The 20,320-nt window shown below is 39.0% G+C and overlaps 1 protein-coding gene across 3 annotated transcripts in view; it reads left to right on the top strand.

Moving 5' to 3' along the window:
* The window catches only part of KITLG (KIT ligand), a 167,482-nt gene that overhangs the window by 22,887 nt on the left and 124,275 nt on the right, over nt 1-20,320 (top strand). For all 3 annotated transcript variants that reach the window (XR_008792650.1, XM_056116201.1, XM_056116189.1), the window contains exon 2: nt 14,253-14,366. Coding sequence is in view for 2 of the 3 variants with exons in the window: in XM_056116201.1 (XP_055972176.1) it covers nt 14,253-14,366 (114 nt within the window). In the remaining variant the exon portion in view is untranslated. The remainder of the gene's footprint in view (nt 1-14,252; nt 14,367-20,320) is intronic.

The raw sequence follows: 20,320 nt of genomic DNA, 5'->3' as shown, positions 1-20,320 counted from the left end.
TCCTTCTTTCTGCTTCTATATATAACCACTAAAGACCTATGTCTATAAATAGTTAGTGCCCTGCATATTACCTTTGTTTCTAGTGAAATAATCTGTACTGCTGTCTCAAATGTTTATTGTGTCATGCTATAAATATCATAAATAACAGTGACTCTTAAATATCTTGAAGTTCCTTCACACACCTTTGCCCTTTTGTTTCGTCCTCTGTGATGGATTTTGAGTTGTCGCTCCATGGAAAGTGTCCTCATCCTGATCAGTTCAGTGTAGGTACTCTTCATCAACTTTCAGGTTTGACATCTTTCAGTACTTGTCATATTGATCATATATTTGTATTTTCCCCCCATTCACCACAATATCCCTCATTCTCTTCTCCTGTATCTCTTTCTCTCTTACCCCCATCCCCCCACCCCCCAACTCTCCCTCTCTTTCTCGTTGGATCATTCCCAGTAGTGCTCAGGGGATACTTCTGACCTGGAGCTTGGGGTTTGCTCCCATCTGGTGCCATGTGGACATGTGTTACCAGGAATGAAACCCAGAGCTCCTACATGCAGTGATGTGCTGCAACCCTTTGAGCATGCTATAGTCCCCCATAGACGGCGTTTTCTCCTCCTCTGATTGCATTCTCCAGGGTATGAATGATCACTTCTGATCTCCAGCTGCTATCTGCCATCCTTATTCTGGCTCAGCCAATGGTATCACATGTAACTTCCCTTTTACTCTGCCCATTCTGTGACTTTCATTCTCCTCTGGATCATCTTGAACTTGTTCTTTCTGTTCTTGTCACCACCACCCCTGGTTGAAGTCCTCTTCTCTTCTAGGTGCCTTCGGGGACCTGTTCACTGACCTCTTGTCCCACACCCTACCTCTTAATCTGTCCTTCATCCTGAAACCTGATAATCCTGTCATACATAAATCAGATTTGATATTCTGCTTAAAGCCCTCAGGAGCTTCTAGAAAGCCTTCAAGGTAAAACCCAAATCAGCTAGCAAAGTTGCTAGAGCCCCTCTCCATATCTCTGTAGCCTAAATTGCTTATTCCTTGAGACATGCCTTTTTTCAGTCTGGTCTTGAACACAGCTCTATGCAAGTGCTTTGCTGTTCTTGCTTTTGTGGGTCGTTGTTCCTGTTATTGTTGGGTCTTCCACCAGTTCCTTCTCATCTGGTTACCTCCTCATCTTTGAAGAATATGACATCCTAGTAGCTAAAGTCTTTTTTTTTCTTCAAGCTTACTTCTCCCCTCCTGAGTCCAGTTTTACCCTCCTAAACTTCTCCATTCTTTTAAGTTCCTGCATTCCCCAAAGCTTGCTCTTTCCAACCCCTTCCATGATTTATTTTTACTAGGTATCCCAAACATGTTTATTTAATGCATTGGTATCATTTGTGAGAGGTTTGAAAGTTCTTTTTTTTAAAAAAAAAAACTGCAGTTTTATTCTTAAGAGAATAACCCATTTATCACTTTGGCTTTGGAGTCTCTCCCTTCCCTCTAGCTAGGTGATTTCTTTTAAGCCTTAGGGAAGTGTAACTTAATTTACCTGCACTACTTGTTTGCCCAGCCCAGTAATAACTTGACATTGTGGTTTCAATTAGAAACCTGATGCAGTTCAAGGGGCCTAGATGCGTGCTTTCCACAGCATTTTAGTCTATTTCATTGTATTTGCTGCTTTATTTTTTTATTAGTTGTGGGGGTCACACTTGGGAGTTCTGGGGATGTCATGTGATGCCAAGGATTGAACTGAGGCCTTTTCACATATGCAAAACATGTGTTCTACCACTTGAAGCCTCAGATAGCTAATGAATGAATGCATTTATTTGAAATAAGTGTATTCATTATTGGGCTGGAGTGGGTATGGCATTTGCCTTGCATGCGACTGACCCAGCCGACTCAGGTTCAATTCCTCCACCCCTCTCCAGAGCCTGGCAAGCTACCAAAAGTATCTCGCCCGCACAGCAAAGCCTGGCAAGCTTCTCGTGACATATTCCATATGCCAAACACAGTAACAAGTGTCACAATGGAGTCGTTACTGGGCCCGCTCGAGTAAATCGATGAACAACAGGAGGATGGTGACAGTGACAGTATTCATTATTAGCTATATGAGAATTTTTTATTGTATGTCTGAGTTTAACTTGTTCCAGGGATATGGCAGAATATGACCGTAAACAATGTGACTTAGTCACATTGAATGGTGTTTTACTCATCTGTAAAACAGTAATAATATCCACCTGGTGAATGGGAAGATTATATATGAAATAATACCTGCAGAACTCTTATCCTATGTATAGTCTTTAGTAGGAATATCTATGAGTCATTTCCCTTTTAACAGCATTTATAAATTTAGGGTAAGGACTATCTTCAGGTGATTTCCCCTTCTCTCTTTTTCCCTTTTTCCTCTCCATGGATCATATACCCTGTAATAATTAAATTCTCCTTTTGTAGAAAATCACTTGTCTGCCAGTTTATATTGGGTAATTATTTTCGAGGATGTTCACTTTTGGTGAGAGGACATGTTTACCCTGTTTTAAAAAATATTTTAATTTCACTTTACAAGAGAAAGATAGAAGACTATGTCTACAAGATTTGAATGCCCCAGATTGGAATTCAAGCTGTTCTGAGTAATCCTTATTAACATCTGCTTTACTGATAACAGTCAAGTTTGAAAGGCAGAGAAATCTGCTAAGTGCTTTTTTTGCCTCTCTGAGATGGCTGGACAGTCACTAGAGATGAATTTAAGTATTTGTCAGTTGGTTAGGTAGTTTACGTTTGCTGACATATTTGGTCAGCAGCAAAAACTCTGAAGCAAGGAGTCCCCTTTGAATTAGTTGGTTAGTCACAAAATAAAAATCTGTTGATTTGCCTTAAAATTTTTTTGTTGAAGGATCTGGTTCCTAGGGCCTTAGAAGACCTGAAATCACGACTAATTTTGATACCTGTGTCTTGGTAGCATGCTTTCCTGGCTCTGGGACGCTGAGCTAGCTGGCTCTTTTCCAAAGCACATTTGGGCTACAGGGGAATTGCCTGCCTTACTTGCTGGCATTTGAGATTAAAGAAAAGATGAATGTTGATTTTTGGCTGCAGCTGTTGTTTTGTGCAGTGTAGTCGTCCTCTCACTTTGTAGGTCTCTGCATCAAGAAAGTGAGCTAAACAGACAGACACTCTGCTACCATTGAGACTGTGAGAAGATGATGCAATCTCTGGCAAAACACATTTGAATATTTCCTCTCGCATTCAAGAGGACTTTGATATATATATATATGTATATTATATATATTATATATATTAGTTTGAGGTGACTGGAATCATTTTGGAATAACATCTCTCTCTCTCTCTCTCTCTCTCTCTCTCTCTCTCTCTCTCTCTTCCTCTCTCTCCCTCTCTCTCCCAGTGACTGGGGCCATGTGACATTCATTTCAATGGGAGGAAAGGGGATCATGTTTGAAACCTGACTTCTATGTTGTGACCCATGTTACGTCAAGTCAGTTGTTTGCTTCCTGGGGAGTTTGCAGCTTCTTTTTCTGATATGTGGCTTTTGACTTTGAGGGAAGTACTTATCTTATGTTCAGGAATAACAGACCCCAGATTAATATTTCCCCGAGGTGTGTGGAGATGGATTCTCCACAAAGTTGAGATGGGGTAAAATCATTGCCCTCAGTGTTCACGGCCTTGATTGCCTGAAACTGCTTACAGCGCCTTCATAGTCTTTCTAAAACTCTTTACTCCTCCTTCTGAGTAATTTTTCACTATGTCTGCCCACTGTTAAAGCACACACACAGTGAAGACCTGTTGACATTCACAGCTATGACTTTAAATCCTGACTCTCAACCAGAACCGTTTTTGTTGTCCAGATTAAATTTAGCCACGTATAGAGTTTTCTCATTTGCCTTTCGAATAGTAAATGATCTGAAGGAAACTTTCAGCAATGAAAGGGTTATTGAAATTTTATGTGTGCTGGGCAGTATGTAGGGGGGACACATTGACGCATGCCTCTAAATAAAAAAATCTAGAAACTGTTGACAATAAGATTAGTTTAATGTGTCTGTGCAGTGCAAGGTTATCGGGAATGGGAGGTTATCACACAATGAGCGTGACCTAGAGAGAAAATTTGTACTATGCTAAAACAAAGTAGCCAGAGAAAAATGTCATATACAGAAGCAGAGAATGTTTAAGGATCCTTTGGGATGATTATCAGACTGAAATGATACATTTTGTAGCAGGAGTCACAGAGCCAGGGACAGCCTGCTTCTGCATTCTATCTCCTTTGGGGTTGTGATCCTGTACACCCCCGACACAGGGCACCCTTTAACTCGTGTTGGGGTTTCCTGATGTTAGAGAAAGAGGAAGAGACAGAAAATAAGGATAAATATCTTGTTGACATATAGAACGTGTCACGTAATTGGGAGTTCATCGCCTATTAACTGATCAAGCTTAGAACTCAATGCAGTTGTGTGAACTGTGAAATAACTTGAAAAGCACACCTACATGATACATTTTCTCATTTTATAGACTGGCTTGCAGATCTTCAGGGTTGTAGCTGGCTAGTTTGAGGTCACATGGGATTTGACCAGGGTTTCTGGCCATATTTTGTCCACCTTTTCATGCCATTTTTCAAACCATGGGAGGGGCAGTATGGGTATATGTGCACAAGTGTGACTTTTCCTGTCATGCTCTCCGAAATGTTTGTTCAAACAGACTCCTGCACAGAAAGAAGCATGAGCAAGTACAACAGAAAAAGTTGTTGCTTCAGCTTCAATGGGGGTTGAGGCCCAGGACGCTCATTTTGGGCAGTTTATTTTCCTTATCAGGGAAGCTGCCCCGTTGAAACGGTGTACAGTCTATTTAACAATTCCTTCTGAAAGTAACTTTCTTGAGCTCCGATTTATTATTCTATTGCTGCTATGCCCAACTGCCACAAATTTCATGCCTTAAGATAATTCACATTCATTCCAGTCTCAGTGATTCAGAAATCCAATAGGTGGCTTGAGCTAAAAGCAAAAAATGCTATTGGAATTGCACTCCTTTCCCAGTGCTCGAAAATAGGCCTGTCTCTGTCTCTTCACTGCTGGCCCCTTGCTCCTTCGCTGCCTGCTGTGTCAAGCCAAGCACTTCCCAAGAACTCTGACCAGATCTGACAAAGGTTTCTTTTTGCTAAGACCCCTATCATCAGATTGGGTTCAGAGAATCCTGGACAATCTCTTCATTTCAAGATCCTTCACCATGGAGGCAAAGTTCATTTTTGCCCTAGAAGGTGATGTAGTCATGAGTTCCATGTATTTGGAAGGTTGTTATCTTTGTGGGGGGCATTATTCTCCTAGCGCCTGCCCATAAGTACCTAGTAGGCCATGTTTGTCTTTGCTAGAATTCAGCATGTTAGTGGTAAAACTAAATGACAAGGAATGACCTGACAGGAAGAAACAGTCAAACTGAGAAAAGTATTAAAAAAATAATAAAATAAAACGATTCATTCTAGCAAGTACAGGAGTTTGGAGTTATCAGTCACAAATATATAAGATGTTTTATATAATGAGATTCCATTTCAGATTTAGAGAGCTACAATTGCCAAACTTTGTATATGTTAAGGTTTCATTTTTATTCTTATTTCTCATATAAACCAGGTGATTTTATTTACCAACCTGATACTTTGATATACATGTATTAAGGCGATCACCATCTTCAAACTAACATTTCATTTCACGATGTTACCCCAGTGTTGGGATTAGCATAGAATGGGAACACAAGCATATTCTTAGATAATTTAAAGCATACAATTTAGTTTACTGTTTTACACACTATTCTGTACAGTAAGTCTCAAAAAAAATCCTAATTATACAAGTGAATGTTTGTACCCTTTAATTCAGAAGTCCCAAATGGGGATATGTTATCTCTCCTTTCCCTTCAGACTCTGCTAACTACCAGTCTATACTTCTATGTTCCTATGAGTTTCACTTATGTATTTTTTAGATTCCCCACAGAGGTGAGATCATGGAATATTTGTCTTTCCATGTCTGGCTTACTTCACATTGTCTCCCCTTTTATTTGATGAACCTGAATCCTCAAAGAAAAGCAAAGTTTAATATATCTGCCCACTGTTTACGAGATCAGGGATTGTATGTATACTAGAAAATTAGAAATATTTCTGTAGAGAATCATTCACACTGAGAACCTACTTTTCCATATAAAGAAGTACTCTCTACATTCAACCCTCTCACAGAAATGCTGATGGGGGTTGGGGCTGCTCACCCACCATCCTACTGCTTAGTGATGCCAGAGCCAACTGCTAAATTTTGCAAAAGGCAGATTCCTTACCAGGAGCAAAGTATAAACAAAGTTCAGTTACAGTGAGTTGCTTTAATGACTTGAGCACGTTTGAAGGAATAGAGAATTTATATTAAATTTAATAAACCTTAATAATAATTAAATTTAATAAAAATAATAATTTAATAAGAGAACAATAGCACTGTAGCACTATTATCCCGTTGTTCATCAATTTGCTCGAGCAGTAACGTCTTCATTGTGAGACTTGTTACTGTTTTTGGCATATCGAATATGCCACAGGGAGCTTACCAAACTCTGCTGTGCTGATGTGATAATCTCAGTAGCTTGCCGGGCTTTCTGAGAGGGACGGAGGAATTAAAGTGGGGTCAGCCGTGTGCAAGGCAAACGCCCTACCCATAGTGCTATTTGCTTGATGGATTTGATTTTGGCTCTTATCAAATAGATTCCTATAAAATAAGTAAAATTCTCTCTTTGGAGATGTTTGTAAATATCGGCTGCCCAGGTGAAATTGCTTTGCTGATATCATGTAGCTTGTAGTAGTGGGTTTTAAGAAGCCATCAAAGAACGAATGTTAAAAATCATGATAATCAGAAAAGTTTAGAATAGTCAGTTGTGACATGGAAGGTGGGACAGATTGGCTTCTAATATGCTTTGTTTTTGAGAATTGATCACTGAAAATTTAAAGAAGCTTTCACCCATTCTCTATCAGCTTTTTCACAATCTTAGATAGTGCTGGGTGGTGACATGGGAAGGATTTAGAACTGGACAGCCCTGAGCTATTAATCCTGGTCTCATCGCTGGGAAAATCACTGAATCTAACAAAAGGGGGGCGGGGAGGGGAAGATCTCGAATCTCTCTGTTTCTTAATTTCTTCCTCCTCTTGAAATGAGAACAGATGAAAACTGAGTTTTGTTTGTGATGAGACAGACAGAATGCCTGGAAGGTGGTGAATGCTTAATGTGTCTGTGAGTCATTATCTTGTTTAAAAACACAAGCCTTTGCCATCACATGCTCAGACGCCTGGACTGCCACTCTGTGAGCTAGACATTCTCATCTTTAATGTCAAGATGCTTTACTAAGAGGTAGATCTCACCCCTGCTTGTCTTCTCTGGGATATGGCTAACAAGGCATTTCCTAAGAATTGCTCTTCAGGAACTGGAGATATATATATATATATATAGTACAGCAGGAAGGGCACTTGCTTTGCATGCAGCTGACCCAAGTTTGATCCCCAGAACCCCTTGTGGTCCCCCCAAGCCTGCCTGGAGTGATCCCTGAACACTGAGCCATGAGTAAGCCCTGAGCAATGCCAGTTGTGGTCCCCAAACAACAATAAAAACACAAAACAAAACAGAATTGTTCTTCCATAGGAAGCTTACCATGGAAGGGTGAGGGCATGGGGGGTGGGGGAGGGGGGTGGAACATGGTAGAGGGAAGTGAACACTCTAGTAGAGGGTGTGGTACTGGAATGTGTCCTGTATGTAACCTTACCATCATAAGTTTCATAAACCACATTACTAATTTTTTAAAAAAAAGTTAAAGTAATAAAAATAAAAATAACCAGCTTTCTTTCTCGACTCATCACTGATTTTTTTGCCCCATCCTACTGGATCTTTCCCATCCAGTAGGAACATCCTTAAATTTCTACCTTCTTACAAATAGACCTCTCTCACCCTTCTAGTTCCTTGGCAACTATCACCATTTTTTTAAATATGTTTATTTGCTCCTCTTTGAAGGCTAACTCTTTTAAAGAGCTCTTTATACTCAGTGTTTCTAATTAATCTTTCTTCATGCTCTCCTCTTTAAGCCCACTCTCATTTGGCTTTCATATCTGCTTTCATTACAACTTTACTTTTTACTTTTACTTACAACAAAACAAAACTTTTACTTACAACAAAACAAAACAAAACAAAACAAAAAAAAACACCTCTTGATAATCACCACTAGCCTTCCTACTTACCCCCTTCTTGCTAAATCCAGTGGCCAATGCTCAGTCCTTATCTTGACTTATTACTGACATCTGACATAGCTTGACCTTCCTCATAAGGTGCTTTAAAAACAAATAAACATAAAAAATCCACTTGGCTTCCTTTTATTCCTTTGACTTCTCTCTCAGGCTCCTTTGTGAATTTTAGATCTTTTGCCAGACTACTGAAGGTTAGAGCACCATAGGACCCAAACTTCTGTTCTTTTATTTATTTGTACTCACTCCCTTGGTGGTCCAATTCACTCCTTTGTTCAAATTCCATTTATATATCAAAGGCTGTCATCACAAATTCAGCTCGAACTGCTTTCCTAAATCCAGATTCAAATATCCTGACAGTATCTTGAAAACATTGCTAATTTAACGTACCCAGAACTTAACTCCTGATCTGCCCTTAGCCTTGCCTCTGTCAGCTGATGCAACCATCCTTTTCGTTTCTTAAACCAACATCCTGGGAGTCATCTTCACTTTTTTTCAAATCAGACTCCAACTAATGGGAAACTAATGGAAAACCCTATTGATTCTGCTTCCAGGAGACATCCAGAATCTAACCACTGCTAATCAATGCATTATTACAACCTTTCTTACTTGGATTATAGTAATAATTCTAAACAGATCAGTTTGCACCACCTTCATATACACTAAAATCTGTTCTCACCACAATGAGATTTTTTAAAAATTAATTTAAAAGACTCAAAAAATGTTTTACTGTAAAATTGAGAGTAAGCCACAGAAATGTCCAAGAGATCTCCTTATCCTACATAAACATATATAACATCCCATATTATCATCCTCACCATAATGGAATATTTGGTAAACGTTGATAAATTCACATTAGTGCATCTTAATCACCCAAAGTGCATCATTTATATTAGGATTCACTCTCATTGTTTTGTACAATTCTTTGGATATCCTTCTTTCACTTAGTATGTTGTGGAAATTCTTTCATAACATTTTATAGTTTGATAGCTCATTTCTTTTTAGTTTTGAGGAATATTAGCACTTTCCGGGTCTACTAGAGTCTAACCATTCACCTGCCAAAGATTTTCTAGTTTTGGCAGCTAGGAATAGGCTGCACTCAAAATCAGAATGAAAGCTTTTGTATCAACATGTCTGCAATTGCTTTGGGTAAACATCAAGGAGCGCATAGTATGGGTGCTAGTAGTTCTGTGAGAAACTGCCCAATTGTCTTACATATGTGGTTCTGAGAATCAAACACAATGGCTCACACATGTAAAGCATGTATGACACAACCCTTGTCTTGCATGGAATCTTTTAAAGCTGTTTTTAAATTATGCTTATATTCCACCTCTGCTTAGAATCCTAGAAGGAGGGATATAAACATATTTATAGCTTATTAGAGTGAAAGTCAAAAATCCAGAGCATAAAAGTACAAAACCTACATGAAGGACAAGAGTGATCATACAGTAGGTATGATGCTTACCTTTCATGAAGCAGACACAGGTTTGATCCCTGACACCCCTTACGGTCCTTTGAGCCCTGCCAGTGGAGAGGCAGGAGTAAGAGCTGGGCACACTGGGTGGGTCCCAAACAAACAAAGCAAAATTTCATATGAACCAGTCTCTCCATTTTCAATCACATGTCATTATCTTCTAGTACCCCTGAGCTACTTTTACTATTCTTTTAAATCAAACAGATTCCTAAATGAACATGGGGACTTTGCACCAGCTTTGCTGTCTGCAGTATGCTTTTTACAAGCATCTGCTTGGATCACTGCCTTAGCTCTATTTTTTGTTTGCTGAAGTGACTGCTTTCTTAATGAGACTGCATCCAACACCATGTAGTAACCTAAAGCTGCATCCATTCCCACATCCTACAGTAAAGAAAGGGTATTAGACCCAGTTCTGTGGTCCAATCTCCAAACTTGAGCCTCTCTGTAACCCTCTTTGCAATTGAAAGTCAAAGAACTTACAATAACATACTTTTGCAGGAGAATCCTGCTATTTTGAAGAAAATGCAATTTAGCAGAACAGAATTTAGCAGGATTCTAAATTCTAGAATAGAATATAGAATTTATCAGGATTATCTTGCTAAAATTACTATGACCCAGAATAAAGAATTTAGCAGGATTCTCCTGCTAAAGTTATTAGGTTGCAGAACTTTGACCTGGATACGCTTTAATATTGGGACAACTAACTAGTGGGAGGTGACTTTGTTAGCGATGAATGGAAGCTTATCAGTGCCTGAAGTTGCTATAGAACCAGTTCACAGATTTAGAGAACCAAGGAAGTGGTCCAAAACCATCAACCAACATAATATCCTCATTGCCACACATACTAAGTGGAGACTGCTTGGGTTTGGCTCTTTCAGATTCCTGCCGTCCTGCTAAAGTGCATGTTCTTTGTTTTCCTGCCCCAAGCTCAACACTGCCTCAGTTCTCAGTAAAAACTGCCTCAGTTCTCAGTAAAAACTCTGATGCCTCCTGAATGTAACTGTCCACCTGAAAAATATCACTGCTATTCTTAGATCAGAGTAGACAGTAGAGTCCCCCTACCTCCATCTCATTTTTTTTTCCATGTTCACACATTTGAAAAGAATATAGAATCAAGGCACTTTTGTTTGTAGGTGAGCATCTACTTTTGCTCGTTTGAAAGAACATCAAACTCACAAGAGCAGGGATCTGTGCCTTTGAAAAATCCGGCATATTCCTAACATCTAGGACAATGCTTGGCACATAGCAGCAGCTCAATGGCTTTTCTTTTATTCCTCCTCTGCCCTATTTCCCTTTATTTTTATGTTGTTCTGATGACCCAGCATGGCACATAAACCTGGTTGTGGTGCTAACTGCATGCCACAGTTGTGGTGCTTACTGCATTCCGCATATTCTATTACAGTGCTCACATGCTTGCAGTGCTCACCAAGGTTTGAATTCCTTTTATTGTAGTGCTTGCACACACATACTCACTGGGTACTGCCCTCTTTTCATCCTTCCTTCCTTCCTTCCTTCTCTCTCTCTCTCATCCTTCTTTCCTTTGTTCCTTTTTTTTAGGTTTGTGGCCCACACCTGGTGAGGCTCAAGAGTTACTTCTGGATCTGCACTCAGAACTTACTCCTAAAGAGTTCAGGGGACTAAGTGGGGTGCCAGGGATCCAACCTGGGTTAGCTGTGTGCAAAGCAGGCACCCTATCAGCTGTACTATCACTCAGACCCATGGTGATCATATTCTTTATGGAAGCATAATAATCATAGTTTTGGTGCTTGCAGGGCCAAAGGTTACACTTCCTGGCTTTGGCACTTACATCTTTTTAGTTGAGGTGCTTGCCAGGACTCACACACCTGTTTGTGGTGCTTACAGGCTGTGGTACTGCTGGAAATCACTTGTGATATTGGGAATGACAGACATCAGAGTCACCAAGTTCAAGCATCAGAACTGCTTTGATTGAGCTCAGTGCATGTGGCAACACTGGGCGTGTGAACTCATGACCAGGTGCTGGCAAGGCAGATATGCTAAGACACTGGTATTGCTTCAGGTACTGCTCAATAAAGTTTTGTTGACACACGAGTGAACAAACATTTGTTTAAGTTTCTTCATTAGTATACATAAGATATGATTAAGAAAAGTAACAGAACTCCTTTCACGATATTTCATAAATCCTAGAACATGAAAATGTTTGTTAGTGAGATTGTCTGCTTACAAAAGAGTTAGGAAAACTTCCTAAGTCAAATCAATGAAGAAATTTATTTCAAGAGGGCTTAGGTCTTTGCAGTTATAATGTGAAAGTAAATTTGGGTTTAACAAATCATGTTTTTTATACCCGGAGGAGGATTTCTATTAGTGGATGTTTTATATGATGGGATTGTTCAAAATAAGAGCCCTCAAAATACTAAGTACTTTATTTTGGTGCTATGAAGAATCTGACTCCACCGTGCTAAAAGTACTCTAAATAAAATTAAGCAGGATCACAGTTAAAAGATCACAATAGTAAAACAGTTTAAAGGTGTTTAATTTTAAATGTGCTATATCTCTGTGGGTTGCATTATAGCCTTAACAAATTGCACCAAATTATAATTATCATTTGATCAAGTTTAATATCAATTCAACTTCCAAATATGAATTAAACATAATAATATAGGGCCTTGAGCAATAGTATAGTGGATAGGGTGCTTGCCTCATACCTAGCCAACCCAGGTTCAATCCCCAGCATCCCACATGGTTCTCTGAGCACCTCCAGGAATGATCACTGAGCACAGATCCAGAAATAAGTCTGAGCATAGCTGGGTATAGCCCCGAAATAGAAATAAATAATCAACAAAAATAATAACACATTTTTGGGGAGATGGGTGCACATAGGACAGTGTTTAGGGCTTACTTCTAGCTCTCGCGAGCTCAGGGGACGACCATTTGGTATGCCAGGTATTGAACCCAAGTAGGCCATAATACAGGACAAATGCCTTACCTACTATACTGTTGGTTTAGCCCGTAAGTCAGTGTTTTCAATACATGGCTATTTACAAAAATAAGATGGCTTTCTAGTCATGCAGATGAGATTTAATGTAATATCCACAAATGTTAGCCCATAAAAGAAATCTCATCCACTTCACATTTGTGAAGATTATCTTCGCATTTCCACAACTTTGCTCCTGATGTTTATTTTTCCTGAAATATTTGTTGCTGTTTTGTTCCAGCCAACTCTTTCCTGTCATCCAAAATCTAGCTGAAGTCACGTTTTTTTCTGTTTTTTCCTTGGCACACTCTCTTCCTGCCACAATTTCTGTGTTTAAGGTTCATCAATATGTTGCTTCCTCCTTTGTGCTCCCAAAGCATTTATCAAGGGTCTGGGTATTATTGATGGGCCGGCTCCTGAGTTTCAAGGGCAACTTCATCATCTTTGTTTCTTTAGTGATTGGCTCGGTCCCTGCCTCAGAAAATGTGCTCAGTCAATCCATATTGAATTGTAAGCATAGACTATTTTTGAATCCAGCAAAGGTGTATTGAAGGATTTGGTTTTGTTACTTTGATGTTTTTTTTTTTTTCATTTTTGTGCTACATTTGTGCTTGGGACTGTTTCCTATATATAGCTCTAGGGTCCTCTGGGAACATGCTGGCCCCAGGGATAGAACCCAGGCTTCTGTCCTACAAGCATGCACACAAACCCTTTGAACTGTTTCTGCAGTTGGGAAATTTTTTTTTATATATTAAGGCTTATAAAACAACAACAACAACAACAAAAACTAAGACATTTCTTTAAAATCTAAAATATAACATAATAGAATTCAGTCGTATGAAAGTAATTAATGGATGATTTAATGTGTCATATTTGAAAAAAGATGTGTGTGTGTGTGTGTGTGTGGTGTGTGTGTGTGTGTGTGTGTGTTTGCATGGATATATGGCATGACTTCAGCTAGGGTTCCGAAAGGAATGTCTTCCCTTTGGCGAAGGAAATAGCTTTCCTTATTAAATGGCTAGAAAGCTCTGACTCAAAGTATTGATTCTTTTGATGTTTCACAAATTAGTTTACATTCTCTCTTAGGTCTTAAAACCTCCTTCCTCTTCACTTGGTGGGATACTCTCAAGGGCTGTGGGTTAAAGCATTGCTGAGGGTTATGCTACCACTTGCAGAAAGCCCACGGTTAAAGTAGAGAAACTTTCTTTTTGTGCCTTGAGGTATGACTTGTACGCATTTTCTAGGTTTTAGAAAACAGTCTCTGTGATAAATACTCTACGTGTTGCTACAAGTTCACTTCTAATTACCCTTAGGAAATTGACTGTAGACATCTTTTGACCAGAATTAACAATAATGTCATTGAAGTGAAAAATCAGAACTACAGTTGAACGGAGAATTAAAATAGAAAAACAACAACAACAAAAAAAACATGGATCAGCCAGCATAGTTTGAATGCTTAGCTCTTGCTTAGGTTTTGGCAAGTAAGAAACTTGAAAACAATAATGGTCAATCACCTTTTCCGTACTAGGCCTATGGTGTGAATTTTTTGTTTACAGATTGGAACTGATCACCAACAATTTTCTGTTTTCATTTAGACTTGGATTATCACTTGCATTTATCTTCAACTGCTCCTATTTAATCTTCTTGTCAAAACTAAAGGGATCTGTGAGAACCTCGTGACTGATGATGTGAAAGACGTCAAAAAATTGGTAAGTCCACAATGCCCAAAAGAGGAGAGAGAGAGAGAGAGAGAGAGAGAGAGAAACTGCAATAGAGGCAGGCAGGGGGTAGAGGGTGGGGGGAGTGACGGTGGGAGAGGACCTGGGGACCCTGGTACTGGGAAATGTACACTGGAGGAGGGATGGGTGTTGGAATACTGTGCGACTGAAATCCAATCCTGAATAGCTCAGACCCAGTGATATTGGGGGCTTCCAAGATCACCCCAGCAGTGCTGGGGGAGGTAAGATATGATGATGGGATTCAGGGCCTCCCGCATACCAAGTATGCAAACTCACCCCTAAACTATATTCCCAAGGCTCTCTTGTACTTTTTGATAAAAATGATGTTTGCTTTATCATGTCTTCAATCAGTGTATTATGTCTGTTTTTCAAACAAGGAAATCATTAGTATTTCTCTACATCCTATTTCTGGACAGCAATAGAGAGGCATGTGAGATCCTGGTGAATTTACTGGTGAGACTGACCCAGAGCACATATGTATGGTGACTGCTTGAGATTTTTCTAGGCGCTTTCTAGGGTCTTTCTAGGCGCTTCCTCAGCATGTCTCACCTCCCACCCCCCATGCTTCCGGATTCTGTTCTAAGGGGCCTAAGACAGAGTTAGGAGATGGTTGTTCTGCCCATTCCGAAAGTTGTTGGATATTTTCTGCCACAGTTAGGGGAGTGATTTGTTGTTGAACAGACTCAGCACCTGCATTAGCCAGGTTGCAACTCTTCACTCAGCAAAAGCTGTTTACACTGGTGCCTGTGCTCACAGCCAGTTTCATGCGGTTTCTCTTAGCAGTGCAGACCACAGAGGGCAAGGGCGAGTGCACCATCAGAGTGTTTTCTGACCATCTTTCTTAGTCTCGGGAGACACTGACAGGCTCATTGACAGCTATATCCTGTGATCTCAGTATCAGTTTGAGAAGCATCTGTGTAAGTGACACAAGTCATCTGAGTATTGGCTAGAGAATGGAGGTGACATGATAACAGGAAAGAAATGAAGACTGTCTATAAATAAAATGAAAGATATGTATATTTGTAGAGATAATAGCATGTTGAATAGGATGGGTTTTGTTCATCTTGACTCTTTGTACACATTTCCTGGCTTTTAGGTGGTTTTCTTTTGTATTCTTTGAGACATGAATATTAGAGTTTGAATGTTAGGGCATCGTCTTGCTGAGGGACCAGGGGATAGCAGCCCTATGGAGTATGCCTCAGTATGTCTCAGTATGATGGGGCAAATCATCTTCACTGAAAGAACATAACACTTGTAAAGCATATCAAAATAACATGGTATTAAAGAAAACATTACTAGTGAGATCTATCTGCTGCTTAGAAATTCTACTCAGTGAGCACAACTTCCTGTGGAATTTCAAACTACAATGTTAAAGGGGGTAGAACTAAATCTTATAAGGATATTCCGGTATCTCTAACCATCTGCTTATTTTCCATTTTTTACCTGTCAATTGATATGAGAGATGGCCAGAAGCATTAATGTGAAAGAAGTTCCTGGAAAGGGATACTTATTAATATTGACACTAAACTATAATTCTTCACCCCAAGGACAAATGTGAAATCATCGAAGCAGTTTTATTTTTCTCCCCTCTTCCAGCAGCTGACCTGGAGGAACTTTGAAATTTCAAAAGTTGATCTAATAAAATTAGTATGTGTTTTGGGGCTTACTAAAAAAAATTTTTTTTAATTATCCAGACAATCACTTCTAACTGAATAAAGTCCTGCATAGTTCTCAGATTGTTTTTCAGAGTAGGAAGTAGAAAATTAGAAAATAATCCCTGATGTGGGTGTATTTCCAGTTTCAGAGACAAACCATCTGTGTAAATTAATACTTGTGTATCACTAACACCGTAATAGCAACACACGAATAAGTGCCATTTAAAGATTTCATGGTATAACACGAAACCCAGCCTGTGTTGCCAGTTTGGTAAAAAGATTGGATTTGGGGATCTTCAGACCTGAGTTTAAATCCAGCTCTTTGACATTGATAATTAACTCCCTTTCTAAATATTACGTTCTTTTTAATTTTGTGTCACATATTAAATATATATTCGTATGAATGTGCATCTCTATATATGAATCTATTTACAATTTACTGTCTTCATAATGTCTCTGGGATGAAGTTCCTTTATAAGCTATTGACTAATAGTACCTAATTTCATAATGTGATTATAAGAATTAAGTAAGTTAGTGAAACAGCGTCAAGAACAAAGTCTCAGTTGGAAGGGAATTAAGAGACAATCTAGACAAACTATTTTATAAATAAGGAATTTAAGTCCTAAGAACAGTGAAGCCCAGCTCCTAGCCCCATGTCATGTGCTTTATCTCCTAGAACTCTGAATTTTTTTCAAACTAGCTCCTAAAGTCCAACCAGCTGTTTGACTTTTGTTTATGTATCTGGGTTTCCAAAGAAGATTAGGCTTGAAAACAGAATAAAGGTTAAGGGAAAAAAATGCTTGAAAGACACTGCTTTTAAACAACATCCATGGCTCATTATTTGAATGTTATCCAATCACAGTCTCTCAAGGTGTTTCTTAAGAGTATGGCTATCAGTAGCCTTTAGCAGAAATACTAATTTCAGCTTATAGAGGGGGCTTTTAGAAACTGCACAGAGGTAGCAGGACAGCTTAATCTCTGGTGCTTATTAATTATGTTTTTGCTTGTTCGAAAATGAAGCTAAATATTTATCTTCTTAGCCCAATATTCATTTCACAAATTCAAACATGAGTAACTTGATTGTATCAATGTGGGATAAAGCATCCCAATTCAAGTCAGGAATACATATATCGAGGGTTGTTTGAAGACTGGCGCTGTTAGGAGCAGGCTGTGTGACCTTGGATAAATAATCCCTGAACCTTCCTGGGATTCAGTTTCTGGTTTTAAAAATGAGGACCAAGGACATGATCAATAGTTCTGAATCTAGGATTCACTAACTTCAAACCCTTCTAAATGGAACTCCAAATTGTGTTTATGTGTGCCTTATGCGCGTTTCTGAGAAGAGCTACAGCTCATCTGCTTCCCAGAAAAGTCTGTGATTCCCACCCCTCCCCACCAAAATATGATAAGAGCTACTAAATTAGATAAATTTGGAGGCTCTTTTTTAGCTTTTAAGTTTCTCTCTCTTTCTCTCTCTCTCTTTCTCTCTCTCTCTCTCTCTCTCTCTCTCTCTCTCTCTCTCTCTCTCTCTCTCTCTCTCTCTTTTAAATTCTATAATGATATTTCTTCAGGTTAGTCCTTTTGAAGAATTCAGAAATGCCTGGACTAGAGGAGGTTCTATAGAACAAGAGGAATTTGCTTTGCAGGCATGTGATCTTGCTAGAGTTTATTTGAGAGAAAGAAAGTTGGTTGACACTGCGTATTTGCCCTGTCCTCAAAGTAATTTCTTCCATCATTTCTCTGCAGTCTCTCGCTATGTTGTACTTGCATTAGGGGGTAATGTGAACTATGTCTGCAAACCCAAAGTTTGTTTGCTTGCTGTGATTCTCATGTCACGAAGGCAAATGATTTATAACTGTGCTGTCATTAAAAAAGAAATCTCCTTGCACACTTTGTACTGCCCTACCTCGTCCCCATGGTTTTCATTTGAAATCATTCTGGCGTGTTTACTCAGCATAATGGTTCATCTATTTACAGAACATTTTGCTTTGTTTCTAAAAAATGTTGCAAGACTTGTTTTAAATAGTAAGCCTTACCTACCTAAAGAAAGGATCTAGTAGCTGAGGAGATGATGGATCAAACTTTAAAAACTAGTATCCAGAGAAGGGCTAGGCTGTACCTTTTAATGACTGTGTTAATATAAGGAAGAATCCACATATTGAAACCATGCAAATCAGTTACTCCTTCTGTGCCTTATTATACTCTTCATTTGCCATGCTTTTTCCTTCATTTGATGAATTAATTAAATGTGACTTTGTGGCTTCTTACAATCTCTTTTAATCTTTATATATCCATTGGTAATTATTATTTTTCCCTCAAAATGCTTAAGGCAGGTTGCCAATCAGCATAGCCTTGCAAGAGTGAAATTATTCTGTTTTTTCAAATTCAGTCTGCAAATCAGTAGAATAGAATTAAAGCTAAGACAAGACTTTTGGTTCTGTGGTAGACTCATATTTTAAGTCGGCTATGTGTGCTGTTATGCAACTCTTTAGAGTTTAGCATGATGAGAGATTATACAACATATTTCCAAAGATAAAATTTCGTACTTTAGATGGATGGTTTTGTATAAATTTCGCTTAAAAAAAAACATAAACTGTGGTTTAGATGATTTACTAGTATATCAGGCTGGAGCGATAGACCAGCAGGTAGAGCATTTGCCTTGCATGCAGTTGACATGGCCAACCCGAGTTCGATTTTTCTGCTCTTCTCAGAGAGCCTGGCAAGGTACCTAGAGTGTCTTGCCCGCATGGCAAAGCCTGGCAAGCTCCTCGTGACGTATTTGATATGCCAAACACAGTAACAGGTCTCACAATGTTACTGGGCCCACTTGAGCAAATTGATGAACAATGGGAAGACAGTGACAGTGACAGTGACCAGTACATCAAAATGGAATTTTGGAGTCATTTCATTTTTAGCTGATATCTAAGCATTTCTAAATGCATCTTTTCTTTTGAAGCATAGATACTACTTATTTTTTTCTGACTTTGGATGAACAATGATTTGATAATTGGAGTATTCTTTTTGTGTGTTTTGGGTTGTTTTTCATCACTCCTGGAAGTACTCAGGACTTGCTCCTGGCTCTGTACTCAGGGATCATTCCTGGTGAGCTCTGGACACCATATATGGTGTTGAGGATTGAACCCATGTGAACCAAGTTCAAGGCAAGTGTCCTACCCACTGTACTATTGCTCCAGCACAATCTGAATATTTTTTTTAACAACTTATTATTTTTTGTTTGATTTTGGGGAACATACTTGATGGTGCTTTGGGGCCACTTCCAGTTCTGTGCTGGAGTTGAGAGTGGGCTCTGCTCAGGGCTCAGCTCTAGAGACCAGACCGTGCTGGGAATTTAACTGGGCTTATTGGATGCACAGTATGCACTTTTGAGCTCTCTCCAGCATCAACATTCTTGGTGTTCACTACCTTCAGCTATATGCTGGAGGATGCTGGGATTACACGTGGCAGCACTCAGGAGATCATACTGTTGAGGGAAATCAAGTCTAGGACTCCTGAATTCAAAGTATGTGCTCAGCCATTTGAGCTCTCTAGTTGTAATTTTATTTGTTTACAGTATTTAGCATTTTAATTTCTGGTCCAGACATTTTATTCTTTGTTTGAACTTAAATTCTGAACTTTCAGTATTAGAAGGACAAACATATATTAACTCTGGTATTTATAAAGATTGACAGCTAGATCATTTGCTATATGCTATATTTGCCATATGCACATAAATCATATGAAGAAAAAATTGTTCTTCCCTCCTGGTATATATCGGGAGGATAATATGTGCTCCTGGCGCAGACAAATGCTGGCCAAGGATGTCCAAGCAATCTCTGATCTCCTAAGATTTAGAGATGTCAGTGGCATTTGAATGATGTGATCCTGGTTTTAGATCAGTGGCTTAGGGGAATAGAATTTCATATTCAGAGTTCTTTTTCTCCTCAGCCTAAATTCCTATAGTGTATGGTTTGTAGCCAGTGCCTGATTGGCTTGCAAAAGCTTTTCTTAGTTGAATTTTCATCATTTCTACAAGCTTTTCCTTTATTCACTCTTTCCAGTGTCACTGAATATGGTCAATCTTTAATCTACAACTATGAGTTAACAAATGGAACCCATCGGTAAAGTTACCTCATCATCAGATAACTTGCTTTGTAGCTTTATAAATTTTTCAGTGAGGCATTATATCCAAATTCTCATACTCCAAACCAAGGAAGGGATGAGTGTTTGATGATTGTGTGGTTGTAACCTAAACATGAAGGCTGTAACTAT

This window comes from Sorex fumeus, unplaced genomic scaffold (assembly GCF_029834395.1).
Source record: "Sorex fumeus unplaced genomic scaffold, SorFum_2.1 ptg000003l, whole genome shotgun sequence".
In the NCBI taxonomy this organism is placed as follows: domain Eukaryota; kingdom Metazoa; phylum Chordata; class Mammalia; order Eulipotyphla; family Soricidae; genus Sorex; species Sorex fumeus.
Note: the sequence above shows the minus strand (reverse complement) of the source record. Positions and strands in the feature narration are given on the sequence as shown.